The sequence below is a fragment of the Notamacropus eugenii genome, chromosome 5, assembly GCF_028372415.1.
Source record: "Notamacropus eugenii isolate mMacEug1 chromosome 5, mMacEug1.pri_v2, whole genome shotgun sequence".
Classification (NCBI taxonomy): domain Eukaryota; kingdom Metazoa; phylum Chordata; class Mammalia; order Diprotodontia; family Macropodidae; genus Notamacropus; species Notamacropus eugenii.
The window spans coordinates 17,856,679-17,879,285 of NC_092876.1; the positions used below are offsets into that span (position 1 = coordinate 17,856,679).

A 22,607-nucleotide genomic window follows, 5' to 3' on the forward strand; every position below is an offset into this window, starting at 1 on the left:
GGGTGTGACACTCTCCAGTCCTCCCAAAATAACAGACAACCAACACGTTTTCAGTATCCACTTTACTAAGGGTCAGGGGAAGGTGGTATAGATGACAGAGGGGTGGGCATCCCATGTAGGACCTGTAGTGGGCAGCGGGGAGAGGAGAAGGCCTCAAACCAAGAGGATGGGGGGTAATGGAGAAAGAACCAGAACTGTGGGGGAGGGGATTGTAGGGAAGGGGATTGTGTGTAATGGGGAGAAAAATTTTCAGGAGGGGCTCATGGTCAGTTGGGGTGAGGGTAGTACTGGAACCAAAGGAGGAAAAAACAACAGGATGGGGCTGAGGAGGGAGGAAGGGTAAGCATGGGAAAGGGAGGGATTGTGAATCAATGGAGGGGGGGCCTAGGACCCCCAGGAAGGCTTGTGTTTAATGGGAAAACAACCCCTGGGAGGGCAGCAGGTCTGGAAAGTGATTAGCCAGCTGGAAGGCTCCCGGAGAAGCTGAGTGCCCAGCTCTGAGTCACTGATCTGTTAGGACCTGGACTGGGGCTAGGAGTCGGGTGGGGTCCACACCTGCCTGTAGTCTGTGGTCTTTGGGAGAGGAGGCTCTCCAAGCTCAGTCAGCTCCGGAGCCCCTGGTTTCCACAGTGGACAGAGCCAGCAGGGCTTGGGCAGTGTAGTAGGTGCCCATGATGATGAGACGGGCTGGAGGCAGGGGCTGGACGAAGGCGTCCCAGGCCAGGACAGAGTCTGAGAGGCTGAAGAAGAGGCCTCCAAGGGCTGCTGTTCTCCCTCGGGCCAGCGCCCGCCATAGCATGAGCCCCAGGATAGCCATGTAGACAGCCACAGGAAGACTCAGGTCAGACGGGAGGTGAGGCTGCAGGTGCCCAAAGTAGAGGCTGGAGACCGCTGTCACAGCCCCCAGATGAGCCAGGCGGGTGGGGAGCCAGCCCAAGGCCCCCAGATAGAAAAGATGAGCCATGCCAAAGGCTGCCATGCCTGCAAAGAAGGGGCCCAGATTGGGCGCTGAAAGGCTGAGGCCCTAAGTGACTGAGCTCCGCTCTGGGTGTAAATCCTGCTTCTAATTCTGGTCAACTCCATGACTCCTCTCTGTGCCTTGGTTTCCCCATATGTAAAGTGAAGGAATTGGCCCAGCCCCCTCCCCTCCTCTTCTCCAGATCACACAGCCACACTTTCCAAGACTTTCTCTAAGAAGGGGACCTTAGACGTCCAAGTCAGAGATGGACCATGGGGCCTTCCAGGCCCCCTCCTTGCAGAGTGTAGACAGTGAGGACTTGGAGATGGACTTTCTCATGGCCACCTTCTGGAAGAAACCTTCATCATGTTTCACCCTCTTCACTTTATGAGGGAGGAAACTGAGGCTCAGAAGCCAAGGGTCTGAGCCAAAGCCCCAGAAGGAACTGAGGTGGGTTTTGACCTTCTGCCCTCTACTCCTGATTCAGGGAGGAAAGCAGAAGCTAAGGACTGTCTCTTCCCACCCCCATCCCCATGCTCGCTCCCACGTCCACTCAGCCCCACCCCTCTGCTCCCCACTCACCAAAGAGGAACTGGTTGGGCCAGATGAGGAAGACATCCCCCAGGGCAGAGCAGAGGAGGCCTCCCTGGATGAATCGACTGGAGCACCCCGTGGGGGCAGTGGTGTGGACTAAGAAGGCCAGACAGAGGATGGGTAGGCATTTGACCAGGGCACTGGTCCAGCTGGGCTTGTCTGAGGGCAGCCAGAGGAGGAAGTAGAGGGCACAGGAGACAAAAAAAGGCACCAGACGCAGGGCCAGGAGTGGAAGCTAGAGGGAAGGCGGCAGCAGGTAGCAGAGGGGACCCGGACTATCGGGGCCAGCCCACGTCCCCAGGGGTCCTGCCGCTGAAACAGCTTCCAAAGCATCCACCCTCAGCCCCTAGCCTCTGAGGATCCAGGCATCCAATCCTGACCCTTTGATGCTCTGGTCCCCCCCTCCTCAGGGACTCCCTCTTATGTCCTCCCCTCCCTCTCTGCCCCACTGATAGCCCAGGAATCTAGCTGCTCTCTCAGCCTCCCAGTCAGTGGGGGTTAGGGGAGGGTCTCACATCTAGAGTATGCCTCCTTCCAGATTCTCTTTCGAGAGCTCCCATGCTTGTCCAGACACCCCCAGAATCGTGTGACCTAGGCATGGGGGAAGGGTGGTGAATGGGGGGGGTCTGGTTACACTTTAACCTGAAAATTGTCCCCATGGACTCTGGGCTGATAACGGGGTCGGGAGAGTCTCCCTACCTCAGGATGGCACTACATGGTGCCTGCTGATAAGGGACACCAGCAGGCTCCACCTTCCATGCCATGAACTGGGGGACCTGACCTTCCCCCTCCCACCCCCTGGCAAGGACCCCCAGACTTAGAGCTCCAAACTCGTCCACCCCAATCCATAGTGCGGCGGGGGCCTGGCATTCCAACCCAGGCCTGCCTACTCCTATTCCAACAAGCAGCTTCTCTGCCACCCTGATTTCAGGTCTGCAAAGGGGATTGGATGCATCACCTCTCAAAAATGTTTGCCAGGGCCCCCAGGCCCCATTGATCCAGGGCTATGGTCTTCCAAGAAGCCTCAGTGAGCTCCCCTAGCCTCTCCCCCCAAAAAACCCTTCCTGACCCCTTCCGATCTGGCTCTGGCCCCTGACCTGAGCCTCGAGGTCAGAAAGGCTGACCTTTTCCCAGCACTCATTCTCCTTGACCTCTCTGCAGCCCTTGGCACTAATGACCACTCCTCCCAACTCTCCATGTTTTCAGGACACATATGTGTGTCTGTCTCTTTCTCTCTCTCTCTCTCGCTTACTCTGTCACTCTGTCCCTGTCTCTCTGTCTCTGCCTCTCTCCTGGCTCTCCTCCTCCCTCTCTGATGGCTCCTTCTCTGCCTCCTTTACTGGACCCTCCTCCAGATCAAACCCTCTCACACAGGCATCCCTCAGGATCTGTCATGGGCCCTCTGCTCTTACCCCTTGGATAAGAACGAACTCTGGGATCTTCTCAGCTCCTGTGGATAGTGCTGACAACTCTCAAGTCTGTCTCTGCTGACCTCCAATTCTGCATCTCCCACTGCCTGTCAGACATTTCAAACTGCATGTCCAGCTCGAAGAGTCCAAAGCATTTTCCTTCTTCTTAAACCTTCCTCCACCCCTCTACCCCTCCCTGTGACTGCAGAGGTCCCTCAGGCTCCCCACCTAGGAGTCACCGCAACTCCTCCCTCACTGTCATTCCCCACATCCAATATGGTGCCATGGCCTGTTCAGTTGACCTGTGCATTGTCTCTGGAACACACCCCCTCCTCTCCTCTGACACTGCCCCTCATTTCTAGTACCTTCCTCCCCTCTCTTATTTCCCAGTTATCTGGTAGACAGCTTTTTGGTACTCATTTGCTCCCTACTGTGAGCTTTTACCTTTCTTTGTACCTTCAGTGATTAGCATAGTGCTTGGCACAAAGTGGGTCCTTAATGTTTTTGACTGATTGAATTTCCCAGCTTGGAAGATCTCTCAGCCTGGAGAGAAGATCCTGCCCTTTCCCTGTGTCCCTCACCTCCGAAGGGTGGACCAGCCTTCCTCAGCTTGGGCGCTGTGGAGAAACCCAGCTCTGCAAAGATCAGGGAGCCCTGTCTCTGAGCACAATGGGCAAGCTGGACACCACCTCCCAGAAGCCTTCCCTGTCCTGACACCGAAAGACCTGGAGGAAGGGGAGCCAAGGTCCACCTCACCCCAAGCAGGGCTTTATCCTTTCTTTAACAATGAAAAGACTGGGACCTCAGACCCAGGTTGAACACTTGTGGGCCACAAGTGGCATACATTTGAGGAGGGCCTCATCCCCTCACATCTTGGGGCAAAGCCACCAGCCACTGGGAACTGCTCTCCCACTATTGCTGACCTTGAGGCCGCCTCTCACTTCTCAAGTGTCTACTGTGACACCTGGGTCACCCTGTGACACCCAGGGCAGAGAATGTCAGAACCATTTAGTCTGACCTGGATGGGAACAGCCAGTCTGCCATACAGCAAACTTTCCCAGTTCTCTGGCCTCCCTTTCCTCCCTTCCCAGTCCTAGCCCTCAGCTAACCACCACCTTTGGCCCTTCCCTTTCCTCCACTCCTGACTTGGCAGTCCTCAGCCCTCAGTCCCCCCCAGTCCTCCACCTTCTCTGCTCCTACTCCTGAGCTGCTGAATTCTGTGCAAGGAAGCCAGGAAATCCTTTCATTACACATTCACACTGTTTAATCTCAACGAGGCTCTCCCTACTTCACGGCAATCCATGGCTCCCTAGTGTCACTTCACCTCCTGGTTTCTACTTATCTCTTCCAGACTAATCTCTCCCTCCTCACAACCTTAAAATTCCAGTCAAACTGGCTTCCTTACCATCCCTGAAAGAGATAATACTCAGGTGGTCGCCCATGCTGGGAATGCCCTCCAGTCATACTGTCTCCTCCGGGGACCCCCAGCTCCCACCAGCTCAGGGGCTGTCTCCTCATCCCTCCTATCACCAGTGCTCCCACTGAAATGACTCAGTCTGTATTGTGTAGTTACTGCTGTACCTGCCGTGGATTGCAAGGACCTTGAGAGTACGCACTGTCTCAGTCAATAACCGGATTGAACTGAATACTTTTGTCCTTTTCTGACGGACCTTCTCTCTCAGCAGCTCTTCAAAACCTTTCCGTCCCTTTGACAAGCATTTCTGAAGTGCCTACTATATGCCAGGCAGTAGGTACACAGACCAAAATGAGAAACGGGACCTGCCCTCAGGGGGAGTTACCTCCTATTAGGTAGAACAAGCACACAGAGAAGTGGGGTTTTTATATACATACAAATCAATCAATAAGTTTTCATTAGTGTGCCAAGCAATGCACTAGACACTGGAAGCACAAATGTATAAATGGGCAGCCTCTGCCCTCATAGAACTTCTATTTGACTGAAGGAAAGCAACCTATTCACAGATAGGAAAACTAAGACAGGAACCGAGACAAGAATTACATTACTATAGGGAATTTCCAGGGGAGGAAACTTCTTTCATCGGTTCAGGGTGGCGCCTTCTCTACACAGTCTCAGAGCACGGAGAGATTAAGTGTCTTGTCTATATTCACACAGCCAATGGGTGGCAGGGGTAAGGGGACTTGAACCCAGGTCTTCCTGACTTGGAGGCTGACTCTCTGGTCACTGTTCCACTACAAGATTACACAAATACAACCTGATTTGGTGGAGGGTACTAACAATGAGGGAGCCATGAAGGGAGCCACAGATGAGGAGAGAGAATGTCTTAGGCAGGGGTCACTGCTTATGAAAAGACATGGAGGAGGGAAATAGCACAGTGTTTCCAGGAAACAGCACGTGGTCCAGTTTGGCACAATGTGGTATGCTTTGGGAAAGTAATGAATGATCAGCCTGAAAAAATAGGCTACAGCCAGGTTGTAAAGGGCTTCAAATAATGAAGGAGTGTGTGTATTTTATTCTATAGGCAAGAGGGAGAAAATGAAACCTGTTGAGCAGTACAGCGACCTGGTCAGGGGCATCTCCTCGTGTTGGAAGTAGAGACTGGTGAAGAGGGCTTGACCCAGGGCAGCTGCTATGTGAGGGGAGAGAAGGGGAAGGATCTGCAATAAGTTGGATGGAGAGCAGAAGGAAATCGGGGTTCAAGCACAGCTCAGAGGCTGTGTGCCTGAATGATGGGCAGAATGATGGCCTGGCCAGAAAGAGGAGAGTTTGGTCTGGGGAGATAAGGATGAGACAAGCTTCTAGTGTGAAGCCTTTAACATGCCCATAGGAGGTCTCTGGGGAAGATGTCCCGCAAGCTCATGAAGAGGAGAGAGGCAGAGGGACTACATGTGCCAGCATGGGGTCATCTGTGCTGCAAAGGTCATTGAATCCAGGGAGCTGATGAGATTCTCAGGGAGAATACAGAGAGAGAAGAGAAGACGGTCTAAGACTGAGGGCTGGAGTCTCTGAGTCATGCATGAGGATCAGCAGAGAGCTATGCCTCTCCTCCAAATAAAAATCCCAGCAAGGCAACAAGATCCAGGAGGAGCTGGTAACCAACAGCCTTCAAGACTGCAGAGAGGAAAGCAGATTGAGAATGAGGAAAGCCCATTGGATTGAGCAGCAAAGAGACAACTGGTGATGATGCAGATGGTCTCCTGGTTGGGGCAGGAGCCAGACTGCTCGAGGGCTGAGAACAGATCAAAAGCAGAAGAAAGTGAGGTAAGGATTAGAAACAGGCATTTCCAGGAATCCAGCCCTGAAAGGGAGGAGAGATATAGCACAAGATCTCAAAGGGACCACAGAGGCAAGGGAAGACTTTTTTAATGATGAGGGAATCTTAGACATGTCTGTAGACTTCAGAGGAGTCCAGTGCAAACCATGAGGTTGAGAATTAGGGGGAGAGAGAGACAGAGACAGAGACAGAGACAGAGAGACAGAGAGAGGGAGAAAGAGAGAGGATGATCAAAGGGGCAGCCTCCATGAAGAGACAGGATGGATTCAAGGACACCAAGGGAAATTGGCCTTTGTCAAGAAGGAAGGTTGCGATTACCCTCCAAAAACAGGTACCATCATTGAGGGACTTGCTCCAGTGAGGACCAGAAGCGCACATCAACAGGAGGCAGGAAGGCAACAGCACCAGGTGCCCCCCCCGCCTCCCCCCCCCCCCGCCACATGAGGAACCCTGAGGCAGCAGCTACCCCACTCTCCAGGGTGTTAGCATCTCCTAAGGAGCCTAACACACTTATCTTTACTGACCAGCCAGAGGTCATGATTTAGGTCACAATTCAGGGTTGGGTAACCTGGGGCCTTGAGGCCACGTGTGGTCCTCTAGGTCCTTAAGTGTGACCTTTTTACTTAGTCCAAGTTTTACAGAACAATCTTCTTAAGGACCTGTGTGTACGTGTGGGTATGCATGCCTCAGATCTGGAGGGGACTTTTTTTGTACCAACTATCTCTGCTATAACTGCTCAGCGAATACACTGTCAACAAGCTAGTGAAATATATCTCCTAATGGGAAGCACAGTGGTGGTGGTTCATGAGCAATTATACTAGAAACCCCAATGACCCTCTGATTAATCTCTAAAGGACCTGAAGGTGTCAGCCCTTCTATAGGTCCACTAATGCAAATTAAATTGGACAAGGAACCCCCTTAGAGGACATGACGGAGAAGGTTGAGGCTCTCTATCATGAGCTTCCTCTTCTGTCCTCCATATCTTAAAACACTATAGATTTTTATCCACCCTTTCCTCCTTTGGTCTAGTCTCTGAAAAGGAAGCCACCCTTCTGCTTACTAAGATCAGCTTCCTTCTTTGTGTGCTCTGGATCATGTTACTGCCTATCTCTCCTAGCACTTTGCCCTATTGATTTTCTTTTTTTTTTTTTTCATCTTCAACCTCTCCTTATCTATAAGCATCTTTCTGGTTTCCTAGAAACATGCTCAGGTCTTTCCCATAACATGAAACACAAAGTAAAAAAAAAAAAATGAGCTAACAACAAAAAGACCATAAAGAGTCACTCAAGGGACAAGGAAACTCAAGACACAAATACAAAAGAAGACAGTGACTTGAAATATCTCTGCAAAGACTCAAAGGAAAATATAGACTGGGCACAAGCCCAAAAGGAATTCCTAGACCAGTTAGAGCAAAAGCTAAACAAACAGATGTAAAAAAGAGGAAAGAAAAGAATTTTAAAAACCAATTAAGAGTGGAGGAATAAAAATGGAAAAGAAATGAGAGCTATCCAGGGAAGTTATGAAAGGAGAATTAACAGCTTGGAGAAAGAGATACAAAACCTTTCTGAAGAAAATAACTACTTGAAAATTAGAGCTGACCAAATGGAAGCTAATGACTCCATGAGACATCAAGAAATAATTAAAGTCAAAAGGCTGGAAAAAAGAGAAGAAAGCATGAAATATCTGATAGGAAAAACAACTGAGCTGGAAAATAGATTAAGGAGAGATAACTAAATGATATGGGGATTTTCAAAATTGTTCAATCTGCAAGAAAAGTCATTGAGGCAGAGCTCTGAGTCCATGGTACTTTAATGAAAAGTCCATGGTCCCCTCTAATGAAGTGGACCTTGGAACTTCGTCAAATCTGAGATATCCCCTTGTTCCAGGGTCCTCATTTTGTAGTGCTTAATACCTGGACAATACAGGTGGAGCAAGAAAAAAATACAGTCTGATTGGTGGATAGAGCTTTCCCTTGACTCTCTATGAGGATCCACGCAAAATACAGAATCCCATTGGTTGACGAATGGGCCAGTGAGCAGGTCTTAACAAACATATCTTGACCTTCCAGGAGGTCTTATCAAAGTCAATGAACAGGTTGAATAGGTGTCAAAACATCAACATAGGCTGATGGGCCAGAAAAAGGGCAGGCTATAGTCCAGCACCCAGAGTCACTCATTGGCCAAGTGTTCATGGTCATCTCCCCAAGTTAGGCAATAGAAAGATGAGAAGGGGAAACAAAAAAAGCTGCTACATCAAGCTTGGTCACCATGACAAGGAAAAACAAAGATGGATGTCCTCTAGTTAACTTGCTACGATTAAGCAAGTGAACTTAACAATAGATAGTTCACAGCTTTGAGGACCACTACCAAAACTTACAATTACTGACCCTTTGGAATCATATCAAGCTGATTGGAATATAATAAGGGTCCAATTAATCATCTATCACAATAACCACTGGTCTATCTCAAAGCCTTGAACCAACAAACAAATAAAGAGAGCCTGGAAATCATGTGTCAAGAAATTTTAAAGGAAAACCACCCAGATATTCTAGAACCAGAAGGCAAAGTAGAAATTGAAAGAATTTATCACCTTTTGAAAGAAACTCTGAAATGAAAACTCCCAGGAATATTACAGCCAAAATTCAGAATTCTATGGTCCAGGAGAAAATAGCGAAAGCAACCAGAAAGAAAGAATTCAAGTACCATGGGGTCACAGTCAGGTTCACATAAGATTTAGTAACTACCTTAATAAACAAGCAGAAGGCTTTGCCACCCCTGCCCTTTTTACTTCAGCTGAAGCATAATAGATTCTGCTCCAGCCCTTTATTTTAACTCTATGTGTAGCTTTCTGTTTTCAGGTATTTTCCTTGTAAACACTTTATTGTTGAATTTTAATTTCAAATCTATCCTGCCATTCTATTGTGTTTTATGGGTGAGTTTATCTCATTCACTTTCACAGTTAACTTACCTCCATCCTATTCCTTATACTTATCCTTCTCTCTTTTTTTTTTTTTAACATTGTCCCTCTTTCAGAGTTTTCCCTGTCCCCTTAGTGGCTCTTCATGGTCTTTTTTTGTTGTTAGCTCATTTTTTTACTTTGTAGTTCATGTTGTGGGAGATACCTGAGACTGTTTCTAGGAAGCCAAGAAGATGCCTATAAAGAGAGGTTGAAGATGAAAAAAAAAATCAACAGGGCAAAGTGCCAGGAGAGATAGGCTGGTCTTGGTAAGCAAAAGGTCACTTCCTTTTCAGAGTGCAGAGATCAGAAGCAGAAGTAGACTCTGATCAGAGGGGAAGCAAGGATATTCATTTTCACCCTTACTATTCAATATTGTACTAGGAATGCTAGCTAGAGCAATGTTACAAGAATGAGGAACTGAAAGAATGAGAACAGGCAATGAGGAAACAAAATTATTACTCTTAGTAGATGATATGACGGCATAATTGGAGAACTCTAGATAATCAACTAAAGAAATTAACTGAAATGACAACTTCAGCAAAATTTATGTTATTGTTCAACTGTATCTGAGCTTTGTGATGCTATTTGGGGTTTTGTTGGCAAAGATACTGGAGGGGCTTACCATTTCTTTTTCATTTTATAGATGAGGAAACTGAGGAAAACAGGGTAAAGTGATTTGCTCAGGATCACACAGCCAGTAAATGTGTGAGGCCAGATTTGAACTCAGGAAGATGATTCTTTCTGATTCCAAGCCCAATGCTCTATTACTGCATCACCTTGCTGCCTTTCAGCAAGGATGTAAAATAAATCCACACAAATCATTAACATTTATGCACATTAAAAAACAAAACCTCAGTTGGAAGAGATAGAAAAAGAAATTTTCTTCAAAATGACAAAAACAGTCTAAAATACTTGAAAATCTGTCAAGACACAAACAGGAACCAAATGCTCGATTACAAAGCACCCTTCACACAAAAATAAGCCTAAATAAATCGAGAAATATTAATTGTACAACAACATGGATAGGTCAAGTCAGTATTTTAAAAATTGCAATATTACTCAAATTAATTTTCTTATTCCGTGTCATACCAATCAAACTACCAAAGAATTACTTCATAAAACTAGGGGAAAAAACATAACAAAATTCATCTGGAAGAGCAAAAAATCAAGAATATCATTGAAATCAATGGGGGGAAAAGCAGATCTCAAACTATACTACAAAGGAGTGATCATGAAAATAATGGTACTGGGGAAGAAATGGATGGTGGATCAGTAGGTGAGATTAGATACACAATGCATAGAAGCACAGTAACCTAGTTCTTGATAGACCCAAAGATACAAGCTATTGGGGAAAAAGTTCACTATTGGACAAAAACTATCAGGAAAGCTGGAAATCAGTCTGGAAGAAACTATGCATAGGTGAACAGCTCATGCAATCTATGAAAATAAGCTCAAAATGGGTCCACGATTCAAACATAAACAGTGATATCATAAGTAAATTATTGGTGCATAGAAGAAATTACCTGTCAAATCTATGGATAGAGGAAGAGTTCATGACCAAATAAAAGAGAGAGGTTTACAGGTAATAAAGTGAATAATTCTAATTTTATCAAAATAAGAAGTTCTTGTACAAACAAAACCAATGCAGCTAAAATTAGAAGAAGAGCAGGAAATGGTCAAAAGATATGAATAGGCAGTTTTCAGGGGAAGAAATCTATTCCTATTAATAGACATGTGGGAAAAATGTTCTAACTCACCAAAAATTAGAGAAATGCAAATTAAAATAACTCTGAGGTACTATCTCACATTCATTAGATTGTCTAAAATGGCAGAAAAGGAAAATGACAAATTTTGGAAGGAATGTGAGAAAATAGGTACTATAATATACTGTTTGTGAATAAAATGCAATTTGAAACTATGCCCAAAGAGTCATAAAATGGTGCATATCCTTTGACCCAGTGATACCACTACTAGGTCTATACCCCAAAGAGAGGAAAGAGAAAAAAGATCGACATGTACAAAAATATTTATAGCAGCTCTTTTTTGTGATTGCAAAGAATTGGAAACTGAGGGAATGCCCAGCAATTGAGGAATAACTGAACAAGTTATGATAAATGAATGTGATGGAACACTATTGTGATATAAGAAATGATGAAGGGGATGGTTTTAGAAAACCCTAGGAAGACTGGTATGAACTAACAAAAAATGAAATGAGCAAAACCAGGATGACGATTTTTACATTAACAGCAATATTGCAAAGATAATCAACTATGAAAGAACAGAACTCTGATAAACAAAATGACCAATCACAGTTTCCAAGGATTAATGATGAAACATCCTATCCACTCCCAGATAGAGGGCGATGTGTACATTATTTTTCTTTTTTAATTATTTCTTGCTTTAAAAAAATAGGGCTAATGTACAGATTTGCTTTGTACAACTATACATATTTAAAATGAGTTTTGCTTTACTTTTCTTCTCAATGAATGTGGGAGGGGAGAGTATAGGGAGAGAATTTAGAACTGAAAATAAAATTTAAAAAAAAGAAGTCAATAACTGTTTCTATTGTACTCCATATACCTGCAATCTCCTTTGCAACCCCACCACTTAATGGAAACAGCTCTTGAAGGTTACCACCAATAATTGGTTGCCTTTTCTTTTCTTCTTGACTTCTCTGTGGCTCTTTTGGCTCTGGTTGACCCCTGTTCTCCTAAAGACTCTCTCCTCTCTAGGTTTCCATGACACTGACTTCTCCTGGTTCTCTTCTCAACTCACTGACCATTCCTTCTCAGTCTCTAAATATGTGTCTCAAACCTGGGTCCCAAAACTCACTGGTATGGGACTCTCTCCTCGCTGAGGGAAATCAATACCTGTGCCTGCACTGAAGTTGGGGGGTGCTGGTCAGAGTGGGAGAAGAGTTCTCTTCCATCACTTTGGGCATTTCTAGCTTCCAGCTTCAAGAGGGAAGATGGGCAAAGAAAGCACCCACTTCAGGGTGCTGAAAGAAAATACTCTGGGAGAAGCCAGAAGCCTCTATCATGTTCCTGTCCCCAGCTTGCCACCCTAGAGATTTTGGGGAATTTCCTTTGGGTGTGATCTGAAACTGTCTTGGTAGAGATGAGTGAAAATGGAAACCTTGTCCGATTTCTGGGGATCTGGGGTTTTTGCTGTGTTGTGGTTCACTGCTATAGGTTTTCCTTGTGGAATGCATATTTGCTAGGAAGGGAAGGGGTATAAACCTAGAAGTCCTCCTGCTCTGCCTCATCAATGAAACAGGGACTAGAAGTTAGCGTGAACCTAAAAATCATATCCTAGACTAATAATATTGACGGTAGCAGACAGACAAACTTCTGGCTCTGTGGCCCCTCTCTCTGAGGAGAGGATAATGAACAAGCTTGTGGCCCCAGACTCCTGCCTCCCCTCTGGGCAGGAATGAAAGTCTCCCTTAGAGCAGGATAGGAGAGAAGAGGCTGGGGATGTCTATTCTGCCCCACCTCGAACCACCCAAGGACACTCCCCTGATGCATGTGGGGAACAGCTTGCCCAAGACATGGATGTTTCCAGATGATCTGTTCCTTCCTATAGGATCACAAATTTAGACCTGGATCTTTGGAAACCTTCTAGTCTAATCTCATTTTACAGGGGAGGAAACTGAGGCCCTAAGAGAAAAAGTGACTTGTTCAAGGTCACACAGGCAGGATTTGAATTTGTGTCTCTGATTCCAAAAATCAGTGTTCTTTCCAGTATACCACACTGCCTTCTCTTCTCTCTTCCTCAGGAAATTCATCAGTTCTGATGGCTAAGATAATAATAATTAGCATTTCTATAGTGTTTCATGGTTAGCAAAATGTAAGATTTGCAAATTATTATCTCAGTTGATTCTCACAACAACTGTGGGAGGGTAAATGCTATTATTACTCCCATTTTACAGATGAGGAAACTGAGGCAGGGACTGAGTTTGTCACCTTTCTTTGCGTCCCTAGAGCTTAGCAGTAGCTGGCATACAGCAGGTGCTTAATAAGTGTCTGACTTTTTTTAAAATTAAATTATTTTGTTTTCAGTGTTCTACAATCACTTCCATATATCTTAGATTTTTTTCCCCTCCCTCTCTCTCCTTCTCCCCTTCCTCCTCACTCCCTCCCTGAGATGGCATACAATTTTGTATAGGTTCTATACATACATTCCTATTAAATACATTTTCACTTTAGTCATGTTGCATAGAGGAATTAAAGTGAATGGAAGAAACCATTAACAAAACAAAACAAAACATAATACAAAAGAAAATGGTCTGCTTCTATCTGCAATCGAATTCCATAGTTCTTTCTCTGGATGTGGAAGGCATTTTGCCTCAAGAGTCCTTTGGGAATTCTTTAAGTCCTTGCATCGCAATGAAGTACTAAGTCTACCAGAAAAATTCCTTGTACACTGTGGTTGTTGCTGTGTACAAAGTTCTCCTGGTTCTTCTCCTTTCACTCAGCGTCAGTTCATATAAGTCTTTCCAGGCCTCTCAAGTCTTCCTGTTCATCATTTTTTATAGCACAATAGTATTCCATTACATTCATATACCGCAGTTTATTCAGCCATTCCCCAATTGATGGGCATGCCCTTGATTTCCAGTGTCTGACTTTTTTGAGGGCACCACCGTTCCTCCAGTCATGTTGGCTCCTCACCTTTGTCTCTTCCCTCTCACCTTGACTTCCAATTGGTTCCCCAGCCTTATCCCTTCTACCTCCTGAATTCATCCCCTTCTCCTCACTCACTGAACCTCCAGCTCAGGATCCACCTCATTGCTTTTTGTCCAGCCCCCTGCAAGAACCTTTGTCTCCCCCTTCTTCAGGTCCTCCTCCACACAGTTGTCCAGATGGCTTCCAAAGCCCACATGTGCCCCAGCAGCAGTTGGGGGGGACAGTGAGGTAGAGGTCCTCGCAAGGAACCCAATAAGACTTCCCAGATGTGATCAATATGTATTTGATAGTCAGGCTTCAAGCAAAGATGGGACTAGGTGAGGATGCTGAAAAATATACCTGAGAACACAGGTAAGGAACCCTCAGATATGAACAGGGAAGGGCCAAAACTGCCACTAATTCGGGCACCTCTTCATGGTCTATACTTCCTTCAAGAAAAAGTTGAGGAACTAGGCCCAAAGAGCTATAAAACTGCATACCCTTTGACCCAGCAATGCCTCTTCTGGCACTGTATCCCAAAGAGATCATAAAAATGGGGAAAGGACCCACGTGTACAAAAATATTTATAGCAGCTCTCTTAGAGGTGGCCAAGAAATCAATGGGATACCCATCCATTGGGGAATGGCTGAACAAGTTGTGGTATATGGATGTAATAGAATATTATTGTGCTATTAGAAATGATGAATAGGCTAACTTCAGAAGAACCTGGAAAGCTTTATATGATCTGATGCTGAGTGCAGTGAGCAGAACCAGGAGAACATTGTATATAGTAACAACCACACTATATAATGACTAACTTTAATAGACTTATCTCTTCTTAGTAATGCAAGAATCTAAGACAATTCCAAAAGACCCGGTGGAAAATGCTGTCCACATCCAGAGAAAGAACTATGGAATCTAAATGCAGATTGAAGTATATTATTTGCTCTGTCTTTTTTTTCTCCTTTCTCGTGGTTTTTCTCATTGGCTCTAATTCTTCTATACAACATGACTAATGTGAAAATAGGGTTAATACGAATGTATATGTTGAGGCTATCAATTTATATGCTGTCTTGGGTGGGAGGGGGGAAAGAAGGGGAGAAAATTTGGAACTCAAAATCTTATGGAAGTGAACGTTGAAAACTAAATACAAATAAATTAAATCTGAGGAGGAAAAACAAGAAAACGTTTGGTAAGGAGCTGATCGTGGCAGTTAATAAATACCATCACCAAAAGTGAAACGGATGAGATGAGACTGGACCAAGCAGGAAGAGACAAGTCTTTCCTAAGTCAGCAGATGGGGTCAGAGCAGCTCATTATCATGTTGGGGTTAAAGATCAGAATCAGAGCAAAGCTGGGAGTAGGGATGAGAAGGAGATAAGGCATGCCAGGAAATTGAAACCATTGGATCCTGACCTATCGAAACAAGTTACTGGCAAGGGAAAAGGCACAAGGGCAAAGTGGCAGAAGAGCCAGGGCCTCTCTCTCCTCTGACTGCCCTGGACTGGCCACACTCATGTCTCCCTTCCCCCCAGCCTGTGGATCCCCTGGCCCCAGATCCCACCTATCCCCTAGCTTCTCTGCTGTTGGCAACATCTATGGGCACGTAAGCACCCTGAGGCCAGGGACGAGGACTGGAGCATAGTAGGCACTTCATACATGCTTCTTCTCCCTCTTTATTTCCCCAGTAAGATTATGAATAGGGGATGGTCTCAGGCTCATGAAGGAAAGGGAGCTCACGAGGGCACGTCACGGCTGGTTACCTCTAACTGGCAAGGAGCTCTTCCTTATTTCAACTGAAATCTGCTCCTTTGGAATGTTCGCTGTTGGGTTCAGTCCTGGGGCGTGTCCCAGGTCAGGTCCAATCTCCCTTCTCTGAATTCTGGCCTGTGGGGGAGGAGAAGAGGGAGGGTTCTACCAGTTTCCAGAATGCCTGGGCCTGACTCAGGTTGGTAGTCAGCATTCAGAGAGGGGACCAGGGAGGGACATAAGCAGACCCCTACTTTGTCTCTGTCTGGTTTCCCCTGCCTTATACTTGTAATGTTTCTTTCTTAAACCCCAAAGGAAGACTTTACATTTATTCCTATGAAATGCCACCTAATTTGATTTGGCCCATTTTCATCAAGTTCACTTTCTAACAAGATTCAGTCCCACCCATCTCAGCTAATTGATTCCAGGCCTCAGAGGGGAATCCATAGCAACCTCTTCCCTCGCCAGCCTTTCTCTCACAATCTTTGTCTTCTGAAAGCCTGAGCTAGCCATGTCGCCCCGCTGTTCACCAAGTGTCAAGGGCTCAGCAACCTCAACAAACAGTCCTCCAGTCTTTGTATGGACAGAGAGAATCCATTGTCTCTGCAGCATCCCGAGAGGGTCTCAGGGCAGCTCTACCCACTGGGCTTCTGGGTCAGGTCAAGTACAGCCAGTTGGTCCCTTCTTGGAAGTGACAGCTTTGCTAGTGCTCTAGGGCAAACACCGGGTTTTCTTCAATAAGAATAACAATCACAGACATAATTGATGTACTGTGACAAGTGCTTTACAACTGCAATAACCCTGGGAGGTAGGTGTTATGATTATCCATGTTTTACGGACAAGGAAACTGAGGCAAGAAAAGACAAAGATTTACCTAGAGTCAAACAGCTAGTAAGTATCTGAGGATGGACTCGGGTCTTCTGACTCCAGGCCCAGTGTAGCTACTGAGCTACCTTGTCATTTTCTTAGATTGTCCTCATATGACACAGACCCAAGGCCCTTCCCCAGTCTCATCACTCTCCTCTTTATCAAAGACCTTTCTAAACTATGACCCCCCCAGAAATGAATGAAGCACCCTAGATGAGGAAGCCCTGACAAAGGCAGAGCCCAGAGGAATCATCTCCTCCTTATTCTTAGAAATTTGGCCTCTCTTCATGCAGTCCCACATTGTCCCACTGATTCATACTGAACTTGTCATCCGCTACAACCTCCAGATCTTCTTCAGACCTACTTCTGTCTCTGCCTTGCTTCTCCTATCTTATACTTGTAATATTTCTTTCTTAAACCCCAAAGTAAGACTTTACATCTATTCCTTGTGTTTATGCCACCTAACTTGATTTGGCCCAATATTCTATCAAGATCTTTCTGGATTCTGACTGTCCTGCTATGAGGCAGGGTGGTGTTATGGGTTGGAGTCAGGAATGCCTGAAGTGAAATCTCTCTTCACCTCTGTTTTCCTCAGTTTCCCCTACTCTAAAATGGTGATCGTAATATCCTGTCCCCCTAGGGTTATGTTATTGTGAGGAACAAACGACATAGTATTTGTGAGATGCTTAGCAGAGTACCTGGCACATAGTAGGTCCTGTGTAAATTCTAACTATTATTATCAAATACTGTTATTATCACTGTGACCCTAGGGGAGTCACTTAACCACTCTGTGCCTCAGTTTCCGCTGGGGATGGAAGCTCAATTCCATGTGGACAGTCTCGGGCGGGTAAAGGTGGGAACTTCTCAATCTTAGAGTTCTCACGAGGCCCCCCAGGAAACGGCTGGGAATCGAGGTGAACCGAGTTATCTCGTGTATTTCCGCCTCTTCCCGTGAGAAATGTGATGGGAGAGAGCTCTCCCCGCCCTCGAGATTGTCCCAGATCTGGGCACACCTATTGTTATCTAACAGGCACGGTATTCAGGTGCAAACTATGTGGCTGGAGAGCTTAATTAGGATCAGGAAAGCCTGAAAGCGCTCTTAGCTCAGGAGGGGCCCTGACCAACAGAAGGCCTCTCCTCCCTTTCCCTCTCTTCGCTCTTCCCTCCCCCTCTCTCCCCACTTACACTTCTGCTTCCAATCTCTTATTGTAAGATCTTTGCCTCCTTGGGAGATTCCTCGCTCCCTCCTAAGGAAGAATTCCCCTGCACTTGTAACCAGGACCCTGAATAAAAGCTTAACCCTTGTTCGACTCTGGGAGGTCTCTTCTCTCATACGACTATCCGGTTTGGCCAGCCGAAGACCTGCGAGAGGTAAGGTAAGAAGACTCGGGTAGCCCTCAGGCCTCTAGGCCTGGCAGTTGGCGTCTCCAAACAGGGACAGGAGCGCAGATATCCTGGGTGCTTGGGAACACCCGGAAGGGGCTGTGAAAGACGCGAGTCCCGAATCCTAGATTCGGAAGGAGAGAAAGAGTGAGTAGCTTCCCACACCCATGGGAAAAGGGCAGGGATGGGGAATCAATTGCCAGTAATAAAGCCAGAGGAACAGGAGGTCTGGGCTGAGATACTTTACAGGGAATACAGGTAGGCGGGCGTCACTATAGAGTTAAACGACCTCCGAGAATTTTGTAAAAGGATTTGGAACGTTTCTCCTTGGCTCGAGCAGACCGGAATATCAAGAGAAAGATGGGGAGCGGTCGGAGAACAAATGACCGCTTATGAACAACAATGCCCCGGGGAGCTGGAGGATTTAGATTTCTTGATATTCGGTGTGATTAAAAGTCTTTTGGAAGGCCCAGAGAGACCAGGGTGGGATTGGAATGAGAGTGGAAGCGGAGAGAGGGGAGGGGAGAACCCTGGCAAGCAGAAAGTTAAGGAGTGTAGAGAAAAAATAGATTCGGAGCTCCATCTAGCTGATGGGAAAGGCGAAGCAGGGGAGCATACGCCGTGTCTTCCCTCTGCGCCTCCTTATAGCACGCTCCATACTGGAGCGGATAGGACCTGCCTTAGCGGTCGCTCAGTACCCCGGCACTGGAAGCTCAAAGAAAGCCAGAGACCAGTGTGGGGAATAGGAGGGTGCCAAAATACCTTAGAGACAATGCACCCAGTAAAGTGGGAGGCAGAGGATCGCCAAAGGACCGTATGGCCGTTGGTGATTCCAGGACTTAGTTTTAACATCTGGGGCAGAGACATCATGAGCCGCCTGGGGATGAGGCTATCAAATTTTTAGTAAGGGCCATTGCAGTTGCACTGGAGTCCCCACCCTTGAATTGGAAGTCAGACACCCCGATTTGGGTGGAGCAATGGCCCCTGACTCCAGAAAAACTCCAGGCATTACAAATACTGGTTAAGGAGCAATTAGCACCCTGGAATGCTCCTGTGTTTGTTATAAAGAAAAAATCCGTAAAATTCAGGTTCCTTACAGATGTTAATCAAGCATTTGTGAGCACCTGGCAGCAGCTATACCAAAGTAACCAGCCAGTATGCATTCTTATCAACTTCACCTTAAAGGCGATCCTCGCTAAACAAAAAAGGGGAAGAGGTCGCCTAACACAATCAGAGCTTGATACAGCTGTGTATACACATAATTTTTTGCATGTCTCAAAAAACTCACATACTACTCCAGCTATGAGACATTTTGTGACTATTCCACGACAACCCCGCAAGGAAAGTAATACCCAGGCTGGAAATAAGGACACATGGGCCATGGTAAAGGATATGGCCTCAGGGAAATGGCAAGGTCCGTATAAGATACTAATATGGGGTCCAGGGTATGTTTGTGTCTCCACAGGAAAAGGGGACGCATGGATTCCCATTAGAAGGATCCGTAGGTGGAAACCGATGTCGGAGACGACGGAGACGCAGGAGGCGACGAGCCCGGAGACCCCGGAGACCCCGGAGAAGGATCATGCACCACCTGAGTCTGCTACTGACAGCTTTAACCTCGCTGCCCAGAGAGGAAGCAGCACTCATCCCCACCACTGACATTGCTGCCCACTCCATCTAGGCATCTCCTTTCAGCGGCTGAAGGAGGACTTTGATATCACAAACCCAGGACACTCGGGGGGGGGGGGGGGGGAAGGGGTGACCAACTTTTCGCCTGAATACCACAGGCTTGGCCATTCAGGCTTGGCCGTTGAGATCCATTTGCATGACTGAGGGGGTGGTGATGTGTAAGGCGCCAGCACTAGCTGCTTCTCTTAGAATATGCTTTGGAATTAGTGAGTGCCCTTTCTCTTGCTGTAACTCAGCCATTTAGCTTCATCTTTGTTTTATTTGATGCCTCTCCTTGTCAGTTGTGCTAGCTGCAGATTTCTGTGTAAATGAAGTTCTTGTTGTGGGGTACTCATATGCTAAAGGCCTTCCTAATCCACTCAGCCTCCAGCCACTGTTTGCTCTAGAGCCATGTGCCTGCTGCGCAAAACAAAAAAGGGGAGATGCTGGGGATGGAAGCTCAATTCCATGTGGACAGTCTCGGGCAGGTAAAGGTGGGAACTTCTAAATCTTAGAGTTCTCACGAGGCCCCCCAGGAAACGGCTGGGAATCGAGGTGAACGGAGCTATCTCGTGTATTTCCGCCTCTTCCCGTGAGAAACGTGATGGGAGAGAGCTCTCCCCGCCCTCGAGATTGTCCCGGATCTGGGCACACCTATTGTTATCTAACAGGCACGGTATTCAGGTGCAAACTATGTGGCTGGAGAGCTTAATTAGGATCAGGAAAGCCTGAAAGCGCTCTTAGCTCAGGAGGGGCCCTGACCAACAGAAGGCCTCTCCTCCCTTTCCCTCTCTTCGCTCTTCCCTCCCCCTCTCTCCCCACTTACACTTCTACTTCCAATCTCTTATTGTAAGATCTTTGCCTCCTTGGGAGATTCCTCGCTCCCTCCTAAGGAAGAATTCCCCTGCACTTGTAACCAGGACCCTGAATAAAAGCTTAACCCTTGTTCGACTCTGGGAGGTCTCTTCTCTCATACGACTATCCGGTTTGGCCAGCCGAAGACCTGCGAGAGGTAAGGTAAGAAGACTCGGGTAGCCCTCAGGCCTCTAGGCCTGGCAAGTTTCCTCATATGTAAATAGATATAAAGTAGAGATCGGCTTCTAAGGTCCTAACTCCAAAGTCACAGTCCTGTGATGTAGTTATTAGCTGACTTTCCTAGCTTCATATCATAAGCCAATTGTACCTTTATCCAAATCATTGGTCACCTGGGAGAATTCTCCTAACCCTTTTATCTCTTCACATCATGACTTTCCTCTCCACCTTAATGATTCACCAAGGGAAACAGGCTGAGTAACTTTTGAGGTCCTGGCACCACAAAAGGCTCAGTCTTCCCAGCCCACCTGTCTGGGATCTCCAAAACCTTTTCTAGCAGGACCAGACAGCTGCAGTCACCAGGCGATATCCAGGTCTGGTGGTGTCTTTCTCCTCTCTCCTCTGCAAAGTCAAGGCTGGGATCTAGGTTGGGGCAATGGTATCAGAAGGAGCCACATGGAGTGTCAGAGCATTCAGTCTAAAAACCATGAATGAGCCAAGGTTCCTCAGTTTTCCTGGGCCCCCTCCCCTCATTGGCCTGGAGGCAGAGGATTGCAGGGAAGCACCTCCCCCCATGAGCCAGGTGCAAGAAGAAGTCTATCCCCCATTCCTTTTCACCCATGCCCTAGGGTCTGCTCTCAGGAGCCTGGTCATCTGAACTGAAGATCAGAGAGAGGGAGAGTTTATCTAAGGTGTTTGCATTTTATCCTGCTATTAAGATTCTTTGTGATCACACCAAACTAACTGTGTTTATGTGCTCCATGAAAGAGTAACCTTAAAGAGTGGACTACTTCAGCGGGGTGGGGGCTCTAAGCTACACGTAGATAGTGGAGGTCATGTTTTCATCTTTGGCCATCACTTCATATCACTGGTTACCCTAAAGTGGAACCTGCCTAGCAAGAGGGTAGAGGACAGCGTCCTGTGAGCTGAGCACACACCCTTCTCCTTGTCTAGGCTTCCAACCCTGCTAAAAAAGAACAAACTACATCGACTGTGCCCCTGACCTTACTGAACAGACTGAGCAGAGTGTCACCTGACTTAGATGTGGCACTCTAAGCTTGTTGGCTAGATAATTAGTACAGTAACAAATAAGAAGGATTGAGACGAGTATCACATGTTGAGGCTTGTCCAAAGTATTTTTCTTAATGTTTATGAATTTTTGAGTTAAAAGATATTTGCTTTTCAACTGATTTTTTTTTTTTTTTGCTGAAAATGTTGGTTTTTTTCTGAAAATGCCCTGTTTCCTGGTTCACAATTTTGGACTTCTTTCATTTCTTCTTGCAAATTGTTTCTTATGAGCCTGGATTTTGATTTTTCCCCCTTTTCCCTCCCTGTGGATTGACCACTTTATTCCATAGGGTTTTAAATGCATGGAGTTTGTGAATACCATTGTTTGTCAATAACTTTACATATCGAGTCCTCACTTCTCTGCCGAGCTCTGGGTCTAAAATCTACCCCTCCTGAAATCACCTCTCTCTTTGTCTTTCTTTTCTTTAAAGTCACTCAGCCTTGATTTTTCACTCTCACTCACCTCCCATAGCCAATTAGTGGCCATGTTTTCTCCTTCCACCCCCATGTCATCTGTCCTGTCCATCCCACACTCAACTCACAGCTAATCTACTTCAGGTCCCATGGACTGCCTAAATGGAGTCCTGACTTCCAGCTTCTCTCCCTTTGCCCACTCACTCTCCATACCCTGGTCAAGATTATTCCAAAGAGCACAGGTCTGGAATCATAACCCCTTCTTGTGTCAATGACTGCCCACCATCTTTAGATTAAAATGCAAACTTCTCTGCTTGGCACTAAAAGTTTTTGCCTCTCTCGATGGCTCATTATTCCTCCTCACTCATATCCAACATCTTCTGCTCCTGCACACCTTGCTTCTCTCCCCTTCCTGCTGGGTCCAGGTCTGGTCTGCTCCTGGAACCCAAACCTCCCTTTAAGGGTCACGCAGAATGCTGCCTTCCAAAGCCTTCCCTATTCACTGTGTGGCACCACTCAGACCCTGCATGTGCTCCCTGGGGAGGGTGCTACTATCCCCACTTTTGCACGTGGAAGGTAGCTAATAAAGGCT

General features: G+C 46.5%; 1 protein-coding gene across 2 annotated transcripts; it reads right to left on the reverse strand.

The window, feature by feature from the left end:
- Positions 1–43: 43 nt before the first annotated feature.
- Positions 44–4,758, reverse strand: TMEM86B (transmembrane protein 86B). Of its 2 annotated transcripts, XM_072607614.1 has the most exons (5): positions 4,543–4,758; positions 2,965–3,068; positions 2,068–2,143; positions 1,541–1,787; positions 44–981 (listed from the first exon to the last, which is right to left on the reverse strand). In XM_072607614.1, the coding sequence occupies exons 3-5, from the start codon at positions 2,110–2,112 to the stop codon at positions 599–601; spliced, it is 675 nt and encodes a 224-aa protein (XP_072463715.1). In that variant the 5' UTR covers positions 2,113–2,143; positions 2,965–3,068; positions 4,543–4,758; the 3' UTR covers positions 44–598. The 2 variants fall into 2 exon arrangements, with proteins under 2 accessions (XP_072463715.1, XP_072463714.1); XM_072607613.1 differs by lacking the exons at positions 2,965–3,068; positions 4,543–4,758 and having other exon boundaries at positions 2,068–2,226.
- Positions 4,759–22,607: the final 17,849 nt, after the last annotated feature.

What these genes read in the sequence shown, in the direction of transcription:
- TMEM86B (XM_072607613.1), bottom strand. Translation starts at nt 2,211, where the DNA reads ATGGGGACAATTTTCAGGTTAAAGTGTAACCAGACCCCCCCCATTCAC. An exon ending in GAAGGAGGCATACTCTAGAT is followed by an intron (nt 1,788 to 2,067) that starts GTGAGACCCTCC and finishes CCTTCCCTCTAG; the next exon opens with CTTCCACTCCTGGCCCTGCG. An exon ending in GCCCAACCAGTTCCTCTTTG is followed by an intron (nt 982 to 1,540) that starts GTGAGTGGGGAG and finishes CCTTCTTTGCAG; the next exon opens with GCATGGCAGCCTTTGGCATG.